The sequence below is a fragment of the Orycteropus afer genome, unplaced genomic scaffold (genome assembly GCF_000298275.1).
Source record: "Orycteropus afer afer isolate SDZICR_OR568_19922 unplaced genomic scaffold, OryAfe1.0 scaffold00036, whole genome shotgun sequence".
NCBI lineage: Eukaryota > Metazoa > Chordata > Mammalia > Tubulidentata > Orycteropodidae > Orycteropus > Orycteropus afer.
Genome location: NW_006921623.1, coordinates 383,224 through 394,178, shown reverse-complemented (window position 1 = coordinate 394,178; position 10,955 = coordinate 383,224). Strand labels below are relative to the sequence as shown.

The following is a 10,955-nucleotide window of genomic DNA, read 5'->3' as shown; positions in this document are numbered from 1 at the left end:
CCCGGCCGCCGCGGGGCCCCCAGTGCGTCCCCGGCGCTGCTGCTGCTGCCGCTGTTAGTGCCGCTGCTGGGCGCGCCGCGCGGCGTGGGCGCGGGGACAGGCGCGCCGGCAGAGCTGCGGGTCCGCGTGCGGTTGCCCGATGGCCAGGTGACCGAGGAGAGTCTTCAGGCAGACAGCGACGCCGACAGCATTAGCCTCGAGCTGCACAAACCCGACGGTACCCTCATCTCCTTCACTGCAGACTTCAAGAAGGTGAGGCACCCCAGTTCGCTGCCCGAGGTTCAGTAGCGCCAAAGCCTTCAAATGGGAAAAGATAGGATAAAGGCGTGACTTGCCAAGGTCACTCTGAGAGCTTCTGTGCCCCTCTTTTCCACTCCTCAGCGCCCAGACCACCGCCTTCTCATTCTCTCCACCAAACTTTTCTGCATCCCCCCCCCCCATCACCACCACTTCAACCTCCAGCCCCTTTGCCCTGGGTGCGCTAGCCCTTGCTCAACTCCCTGACTCCTTTCGCCGCTTATCTAGCTTTCCCGGAGCCTTCCAGATGCTCAGTGTTCTTCAAAAGAGTTAACTTAATAAACCGACTTCCTTCTTGCAGTCATTTCTGTGTGCTCTAGTGGGGAAAATCCTGGGCTAGGAATCAGAGATCCTGGGTTTTTACAGTTCATGTGTGATCTTGGCAAGTCCTTTCCCTTCTTTGGGTCTTGTTTCCAACCTCTATACAGAGCAGTGAGGTGAGTCCTAGCCTCTCAACACTAGCATCCCAGGCCATGAACCAACTCTGCCTCTGTTTCATTTTCCTGATTAGGGAGGTGGGGTTTCTAAGCAAAGCTGACTGACTCTGGACCCTCCCAAGCTGAGGAGAAGCTGCTTTCCTTTTTGGTATGGAAGATTGGGAGTCTTACAAGAGGAGGACTTAGGGAAAGGCGTCTGGTGAGGTCCCCTCACTGTGGGACACAGGTACCACCCCTTACCTGCCTGGAAGGAGAGCTAACTGCCATGTTTGGCATGACTGGGGCAAGAGGGCAGAGACTAGGCTCTGTTCAGATGTACATTGTGGGAGATGTGAGCCTGGCCCCTAAGGGGTGAAAAGAGTGTGCTGGCTGAGAGTTTAGCAGGAAATGGCCCTGGAAGGGTGATGAGTGACTAACAGTGACCTAGCAGCATTATTACTGGAGGGAAAGAAGGTGTGTGAGGTTTAGGTATTCATAGGGAGTCTCCTGCTCCCCACTCTCCTCACCCAGCTCCTCTCTGGGTATAAAGATAGCCTGTGAGGCTCTGGAGTCCCTGTGTGGTGCAAATCGTGAAGCACTGTTCTATACAGACACATATGGGTTTGCCATGAGTTGGACTTGACTCAACGCCAGCTGGTTTCTTTGTGAATATCTGTCTGTGGGGAAGTGGAGAGGTGACAGATTAGATAGCTAGGCAGCTGAGAAAGCCCAGGGCCTGTGGGACTATTTCCTGATCCACTTCTCTCCCTTCTCAGAGAATGCGAGCCTGAGGGAGAAGGACAGCGTTTGGGGAATCAGCTAAGGACCCAATGACATTGCCATAGATAGTATAAATGGAAGAGATTCCAGTGCATAGTGTGAGGCTTGACTGCTGATCTCCCAAGACCACTGTCAGTGTCACTGACATGGGATGTAGGTGGACTGGAGCATGGGGGCCTGGTGATCAGAGATGGAAAGGCTTGTGGCCCTTCCTTACTCAGCAGGCCCAAGCCAAGTTCTCAGATTCAGGTAGTGGCAGATGAACTTGTGGAGAGAGGGATGCTGACAGGGCCAGAAGATACCCTGCTTCCTCACCTAAACTTCAGTAGGATTTTTTCAATTGTTTTCTTTTCTTGGAAAATCCACATTAGAGGCTAGATCCCTGAAGAGACAGTGATCTAATCTTCCCCTCTAACCTTCCATCTGAGCCCTTTGTCTTTAAGAGTGAACCTCAGGCCAGGCTGAGTCTCCCACCTCCTGTCCACTGACAATCCTCCTATGGCTCCAGTGGAATCCTGGAGAGAGATTTCCTACCCTTGGCAACAGGGTAGGGCTGAGCTTTTATAGCCTCTGGCTTCAGCAAGAAGTTCTTTATTGCTCTGCCCTGAAGGGAGAGGAGAAGGAGAGCCCAGGTGGCAGGGTGGCAGAAATAGGGGAGTAAGGTTAAGGTTGAGGATGTGGTAGATGGGTACTGCAATTAGAGAATCCACTTGGAGCTGACTTCAAGAAGCCTATTTTAATCCCCACAGTGGTTCAGACCTCCAGATTTCCAAAGTCTGCTTTTCAGGTTAGCCTCTGTACCGGAAGCTGACATTTCACACCTGCCCCTAACAAGGAAGAAAATTAAGAGTGGAAGGTGTAGGGAGGGGAAACAGCTCTCCAAAACCCCTTCCAGCTCCAGGTTTCTCAGTTACCCTGGGCATGGTAAAGCTGGGGAATGCTGATCTCAGGGAATAGCCTGTACCATCTCTTCTCTCACAATCCTTTGTCTGCACCGGTCATAGCAACTTTTATATGTGCATCTTCATGGGCTGGGTCACCTCTCTTGGTTGCCTGGTCAGTTCTCAGGGCTTCATACCTCATAGTCTTTGGTAGATTCCCACAAGAAGGTTCTATGTAGAAGTAATGATTTTTCCTGTAGAAGAAAGACCTGGAAGTTGTGTTTGATTTTAAGTATCTAACCCATTTGGGTCAGTTCAGGAAAAATCCCTAGTCCACTTAAAAATAGTGCTGGCAGTTCAAACCCACCAGCCACTCCTCAGAAGGAAGGTTGGGCAATCCTACTTCTGTAGTGATACTGCCTCGGAAACCCAAGGAGGGGTCGCTATGAGTTGGGGCCGACTCGACGGCACATAACAACAACAACAACAACAACCCTTTTATCACCTTTGGGAGAGACAGTCCAGATTCTGAAATTAGATATACCTGGGGTTCACCAAAGGAGTGCTGGTGGTGTAGTGCCTAAGGTGTTTGACTGCTAACCAGAAAGTTGGTGGTTCAAACCCTCCAGCTCCTCAGAAGGAAGATGAGGCAGTGTACTTCCATAAAGATTTACCGTCTCAGGAACCCAGTGGGTCTCACTAGAAATTGATTCGGTGGCAGTGTGTTTGGATTGGTTTGGTTTTGGGGTTCATCATGTATTAGTTGATTGACCCAGAGCAAGCCACTTGATCTCTCCAAGCTTTCATTCATCTGTAAAATAGAGATAATAATAGGGCCAATCCTGCTGTTATTTTAAGAACTAAAAGGATAACAGTTTGCTCTCACTGGCAGTTCAAACCCACCCGGTAGTGCCATGGATGAAAGGCCTGGTGATATTCTTTCATGACATTGCAGCCGAGAAAACTCTACAGAGCAGTTCTACTCTGTAATGCATGGGGTCACCATGAGTCAGAATTGACTTGACAGCAATGGGTTTGAGGCTTTTTTGGAAGGAATGAGGCCCTCTAGCTGGCTGAACTCACCACCCAACCTCTCTCTCCTGTCCCTTCCACTCTCTCTGTTTGCCTCTGCCATGAAGCAGGCTTCTAACATGCTCTTATTCTTCCCACACTGGTCTTGATGCCAGTGAAGCAGTAACAGGAATCAGCCCACTGGAGGATGCCTAGCCTGGAGCCCCAGCAAGGGTTACTTACAGACTCCACAAGTTAGCGTGACTCTCTTCCAAATGGTCGGTCGTGCATTACCGGAAGCTCTGTAGATGATCAGGCAGGTTGAGTGTGGCTCTAAAAGAGATGGCAGAGCACAGTGGCTCCCAAACTTTGTCGTTCATCAGAATCATCTGGGAGCTTTGAAAATTCTCCATGCCTGGGCTGCCCTCCAGACCAACTGCACTACAAGGATGAGGGTGGGAGCTAGGCATCAGGATTTTTAAAGATTCTCTGGTGATTCCAATGTGCAGCACAGTTTGGGAAGGAGAGGCATAACTGCTCCAGGGAAGGGAGGGGGGACCTGAAAGAAGGACCAAATGAGGCTGTTAAATAAGAAAGACCCCAAACTCCCTCGCACATTTGAAATCCTGTCATTCTACTCACAGTAACCCCAGTGTGTTTTAAATATATATAACAAGGCTTCAAACCGGTTCATTCCATTTCAACCCCCTGCTGATAATTAGCATTTCTACCCTAGATACATTTTAACAATATTCTTACATATACATAAGAATCACCTGGGGAAAATATAGATTCTGATTCAGTATATCTGGGGTGGAAATGTAAATTCTTAGCAGGGGGTGAAACCAGAATGAACCAGTTGAAGCCCTGGTATGTACTTTAAGCCTAATTTTACATGCCCTCAGTATAAGAACTCTAATTCATAATATACACTCAATAAGCAATATTCCTTTTTATAATCCAGATCCTCTATATGTAATTATATCCATATGTACAGTGGGTTTGGATTTTTTTTTTTTTTTTTTTTGAGGGGGTGCATAATCACTGGGCATATAAAATAACAGGCATGTCACCATCCCCAGTCTCTAACCTGGAGTTTGGTCTGATGGCTTTCTTAGTTTCCCCACCCCTAACCCCTACCCCAAGCTGGTGTCCCAGTCCAAGCTCTCTTTCCCCTCTGTTCCCCTGTCTGAGGGTCCAAAAGCTGGGGAGGGGATGAATCATGTTCCAGGCAGCCTGGTGTGGAGCTGCCAAATAGGAGGGCAGGACTGAAAGATACAAGAGAAATCATGTATCAAGGATGGTGGGTGGACAAGGAGGGGGAAAGAAGGAGACATGGACTCCAAAAGGGTAGACAGAGGAGATGGAGAGGGCCAACAGCTGGAGCCTTGGAGAGAATAATCAAGATAAGAGGAACCATATGGCAGTGGGGTCAGGTCAGGGTCACTCTGAAGAGATGAGGACCCAGGGAGATTGGAAACTTGAGCCTTGCCTGGGCACTGATGGGTAAATATGTCTAGAGGGAGGGATAGCTAAGAGTGCCAGTGTCCCACCTTGGAGACTCCCAGTCTGGAGCTGGGGAACATAGGAAACATCTGGGAAGTGTCGTCATTAAAGTTGAGGGATGTGCAATTGGCCATGTTGTTGCCTGAGACTATTTATTCCAAAGGGATATCCCACACTATGGATTTCAGGAGAAGCTTCTAGGGTACAGTCCATCCTATCCTGCCTATGTTAGGGCCCCTACTATTTGGCGATTTGGCATGGAAGCTTGCGATGGATGGGGCACCTTCTTGGGAAAAGAGGACATTAGAAGTGCTTTCAGGGGAGGCCCAGACCTTTTTGGAATGCAGACCATTTCCTCAGGGGAGTTTGGGAGAAGTCACTAGGAGAAATAATCAGGCTTCCATTCATGGGACCCATGAGTCTAACACCAGCCCCTCCGCTACAGTCCTGGATGGTCTGAGACTAGATTAAAATGCGCTCCTTGGTGTTTGGCAAGCATCTCCCACCCCTGAATGCTATACCCTTATAGAATCTGATCCAAACATCCCAGTTCAGGCAGTGAAGACTACCACCTAGGGACAAGTGAGGAGCCTGCTGTGGACACAGTGGGGAGAGGTAGAGGTGGAGTTCTCATATTCACACCCTGTTAGTTGCTTTCACACACATGGCCTCATTGGATCATCACTACCATGAGGGGAAGCTCTGGTGGCCTAATGCCTAAGGCATTTGACAGCTAATCAGAAGGCTGGTGGTTCAAACCCACCAGCCACTCCTCAGAAGGAAGACTGGTCAATCTACTCCTATAGAGATACCATCTCAGAAACCCAAGGAGGGGTCGCTATGAATCAAAATGGGCTCCATGCTGTGATTTAGAGTTAGTTAGAGTTACCACCATGGGTGTAATACAAACAGTGCACTTGGCTGCTAACCTCAAAGTTGGAAGTTCAAGTCTACCCCCAGGTGCCTCAGAAGAAAGATCTGGTGATCTATTTTTAAAAAATCTGCCACAGAAAACCCTATAAAGCCCAGTTCTACTGTGTGGCACATGGTGAGGTTGTTATGAGTCAGAATTTATTTGGTTTTGGTTTTTGGTCCCCACCATAAGGCAGATGTTGCCATCATTTTGTGGATTTGCAAACTGAGGCTCAGAGCTGTGCAGTGACTGACAAAACCAAACAGCTAATAACCCAGGATTAGCACCCAGGGATGGTTCACTGTATCATGACTACCTGTGCTTCCATGGCATGTGGGTGGGCTCCTTGCAGAAGGGGCAGGAACCCTGAATAGGAAAGAGGAAGAGTGAATAAATAAATAAATAAAAGGAGGAGGTTGGAAAGAATGTCGGTACCAAGGCAGAAGAAATCTACAGAGCAACTGTCCTCTGCACAGACTTGGGCTGGGAAAGAAAATACTCAGACAGAGCTCTTTCCCCACAAGCTTATAACTGGAGGTGGATTTAGAGAATTGACCTTTTGGCAGCTTTGTGCCTAAGGCTCTTACCCCTGTCCTTAGGGCCTCTGGAGAGACAGGAGACTGTTTTTAAAAGATCATACAGATAACGAGGGGTTTTTAAAAGATCTCACAGATAGCATGGTACATTTCCTCTGCCATTTACTGTGTGGCTTGGCAGACCACTTGACCTCTCTGAGCCCCATACTCCTTGCCTACGCACTAGAACAATAGTATGAGCCTTAAATAAGAGAAGACTTTTGCAAAGTGGAGTGCTTGACCCCTAGTTAACCAATCAAACTCACTGCCATAGAGTTAATTCTGACTCGTAGCAACTCTGTAAGATAAAGTAGGATTGCCCCATAAGGTTCCCAAGACTATAAATCTTTATGGAAGCAGACTTCCCCATCTTTCTCCTGTGGAGTGGGTGGTGGGTTCAAACCATCGACATTTCAATTTGCAGCTGAGTGCTTTAGCCACTGTGCCAGCAGGGCTTAGTCCCTAGTTACAAAAAATAAAAACAAACTCACTGCCATCAAGTTAATTTCCAACTCATAATGACCTCCTTTTCATTTCCAAGGCAGTAAATCTTTATGGGGAGCTCTGGTGGCCTAGTGCCTAAGGCATTTGACTGCTAACCAGAAGGCTGGTGGTTCAAACCCACCAGCCACTCCTCAGAAGGAATGTTGGGCAATCTATTTCCATAGTGATACTGTCTTGGAAACCCAAGGAGGGGTTGCTATGAGTTGGATCCGAATCAACAGCAGTGAGTTTGGTTTTGGTTTTGGAAATCTTTATAGAAGTAGATTGCCCCATCTTCCTTCTTCTGCTGAGCAGCTGGTGGGTTTGAACCACTAACCTTCTGGTTAGCAGTCAAATGCCTTAGGCATCAAAGCTCCTTCAGCCCCTAGTTAGTGCTCAGTAAATGCCTTTTTCTCCTCCCCTTCCCAACTGGAGGCCAGTGTAGGCATGTGAGAAGTGAGCTACTGGTGCCAGGCAGAGCCCCATTCAGTCACTCCACGTCAGGTCTCCTTCCTTGTGCTGTGAAGCTTATTGTCTCAACTGTTTTTTTCTGCTCTAGGGACTAAAGCATCATTAGGAACTTCCGTCCTTTAAGTTGGCAAGTGTTTAAGCGGCTGCCACTGAGGATTCAGATAAATGGTAGGAGCTCGTGGCCAGGGAATCTGGGTGAGAGGGAAGTGTGGAGCCCCAATTTAGGAGCCCTGAGTCAGCAGGACAGTGGGGTGCAGTTGATCCACATAAAGCCTCATTCACATTGTTTCCCAAGCCAGCCAGACGGTGGTGACCTTTGAGATTTGGCTGACAGAGCACTGTGGGTTCTGGGGGAGGGTTAGGGGTAGCGAGCAGGGAGCATGCTCCTGGCTGATAAACTAATGCCCCATAACAAGAAGCCTCTGTCTAGGGCCTAGCCCTAAAGGTCTACCCAAGCAAAAAGAAACACCAAACGAGTTGCCATCATGTTGATTCCAACTCAGGGAGACCCCATGTGTATCACAGTAGAACTGTGCTCTGTAGGGTTTTCAGTGGCTGATTTTTCAGAAATAGATCTCCAGGCTTTCCTTCCAAGGCATCTCCACGTGGGTTTGAACTGCTAGCCTTTTGGTTAGTAGCCAAGTGCTTAATCATTTGCACCAACCAGATCCTTCAGACATCTCATAATAGGGGTAGCCTGTGTGCCTGGGCACTGCTGGGAATGAGCTTGATCTGGCTTTTGATGGACTCTATTCCTACTGTTTCTGCTAGAGGGACTGGGTGGAGCAGCCAAGGTGCTTTTGTGTCCTCAATGGGACAGCTGACCTGGGGTTAGGCTGTCCAGGCTGGCCCCTCACACTCCTCCACCCAATGAAGCTGGCCTCTTCTTTAGCCATAAAGCAGTCCCAGCCAGGAGCAGGGGAATAAATGTTTAGATTGGCTCAGGTTGGGCCTCAGAATCACGTGCTGTGGTGTGATGGGAAGGACACCAAGATGGCAGAGGGACCTACCAGGAGAAAGCGCCAGTTGTCCAGGAGCAAAGGGGGGACAGGAGGAATTGGGGGTAAAGGGAAAGCTGCTTCATGAGGGCTCTGGAGAGAAGGCCTTCCATCTGGACTGTACAGCCAGTGGTGGGCTGGGAAAGAGGCATTGAGGGGAAGGGACAGCTTTGCCATCCTGGCCTCTTTAGTTTTAGATTATCCCTATTGTGGGAAGCTGGGCTGGCAGCGGGATCTGAAACAGGAGACCCACACTCCCTGCCCCTACAAAGAGCTTTCTAGATGAGAGAGCTGAGGAAGGGCACATAGAGAATGTGGTGGAAGCTAAGAGCTGGTGATGGGGAAGACACAGGAGGGGCAAAGGGACAGAGAGAAGGAGAGGAGGTTTACTGGGCTGGAGCTGAGGTAATATGCTAATGAGGGGACACATGTGAAGAAATATGGGAGGAAGAGGCAATCAGTGTGCTGTGGGACACTACCAGTGAGGGCTATGTGTGATGACTGAAGGAAGGTGTGTGTGACATTACGAGTGAGGAGAGTTTTTAGACATTGGTGAGAAAGGGTGTGTATGAGAGGAAGTGTGAGATACTTTATGTGAGTCTGGGGGAATTCAGTGAGGGAGAGAGAATGTGGGGGACTGTGTGTGATGTAAGGAGAGAAGGTGTGCAAGACTCTGTTTGGGAAAAGTTATGTCTGTGAGACTGTCCCTGAGAGATACTACACATGACTCTGAGAGAAATGGGGTGAGGTAGAGGCCCCACAAAGAGACTGTGAGAATTCCTGTGGTATAGTGAGGAAAGAAATGTGCACAGATGAGCAGCTGTGCAAGGGAGAATGGGAATGTACAACTGAGCCACAGTAAATGCCTGGGTGAGGGAGAGGGGGTATGAGACTGGGAGCAACTGTGTGTAAAAGAGAGATTGTTTGAGAAGCAGCAAGTATGGAAGATTATGGGTGTGTGGTCTGTGAATAGAGATGAGCAGGTATCACTCTGTGTGTATCAGTTAGGATTAGATGTGGTTGTGAGTAACATAAAACCCTAAATAACACGGGCTTGAGCAAAAGAGGTTTGTTTCTCGCTTTACAGTTTTATCTAAGTTTGGAAGTTGCAGGCCAGGGCTGGTGTGACAATTTCACCTCATCAGGGATCTACCAAGGCATTTAGATCAAAAATGGCTGTTTAAACTCCAGCTGCCTCCGCCCTGGAGGAAGGAGGAAGGGACAAAGAAAGACCCATCTTTCCTCTTAAGGACAGTTCTGGTTCTATCCATTTGGTCACAGTTTAGTCATGTGGTCATACCTAGTTAGAACAGATATTAGGAAATATCTTTATTTAAGGTGTCAATTAAAAATTAGGGTTTTTGTAACTAAGGAAGGACAGAATGAAAATGTGGGAGGCACTGGCACTTTCTGTCCCAGCTTGGGAGAGCACAAGGGGGTGGGAATGAACAATGGAAAGCAGCATATAGGGTCTGGCACAAGATGTCTCTGTTGGAAGTGCAGAGAGCTGGGCTCTGCTTTCTCTAGAGTTGCTCTGTATTCTCTTCACGTATTCACCTGGACCCTAGAACAGCTGACCCAGTGCATTTTTCTCTGTGAAATACAGTGGGTCTCAAAAAGATGGCATGGCAGGGAGTGGGCACAGGAAAGAATAGAAAATCTAGGCAAGGACTAAGGTGGGAGCTTAGAAAAGCATCAGCATCACTGCACTGAGAGTCAGGAGATCTGGGGTTCTGGTTTTGGCTCTGCAGTGGTATGGCTTGAGAAGGTCATTTTCTTGCTGGAACCTCACTGAGTCCCTTAAATCTTCCAGGAGCCAAAATAGCAGCTGTAGGACTACTAGCCTGTAGGAGCCAGTTATAGGAAAACCCAAGAAGAAAGAGTTTTCTTCTTGTTTGAAGTAACTGAGTTGATGGAGGCCCCAGATAGTCATTCATTCACTCAACTCATAATTATCAAGCTCAGCTATGTGCCAGATACTGGGGATACTACACAAATAAGGTAGAATTGCCTTTGAGCCTGAGGACAAGTAGTCCTGAGCAGGGGTGGATCATGAGGGCTTGGGTGACTTATTGCCTGGGCAGAAGATACAGTATGAAGACAGGGACCCTCTACCAAAGCATTTAGATCAAAAGCACAGTGGCCTGGCTACAACCTCAATTTGAATCTGATCTCAACTCTAAATAAACTACAGATCTGTTCTGTTTATGTCACACCTAGCCTCAAGGACTTCCAACTGGCTTATGAGAAGATTAAGCTCAGGCTCCTTAGCCCAGGAAGTCCCTGAGTGATGCAAACAGTTAATGTGCTTGGCTGCTAACCAGTGGTTGAAGATTGGAGTCCACCCAGAGGTGCTTTGGAAGACAGACCTGACTATTTACTTCTGAAAAATCACCCATTGAAAACCCAGGGACACAGTTCTACTCTGACACACATGGGGTCGTCTTGAGTTGGAACTTACCAACTACAACTGGTATCCTAGAAATCAATGAAACAGAAAATAGAAGGGCTATAGAAAAAATCAACAAGTCCAGAAGTTGGTTTTTTGAAAAGATCAATAAAATTGACAAACCACTGGCAAATTTAACAAAGGAAAAGAGGGAGAGAATACAAATAACACGAAT

At 48.1% G+C, this 10,955-nt stretch overlaps 1 protein-coding gene across 1 annotated transcript in view; it reads left to right on the top strand.

The window, feature by feature from the left end:
• The window catches only part of OAF (out at first homolog), a 23,807-nt gene that overhangs the window by 926 nt on the left and 11,926 nt on the right, over nucleotides 1-10,955 (top strand). The window contains 1 exon segment of the mRNA XM_007936581.2: nucleotides 24-252. Within this exon segment, the coding sequence (XP_007934772.2) occupies nucleotides 24-252 (229 nt within the window).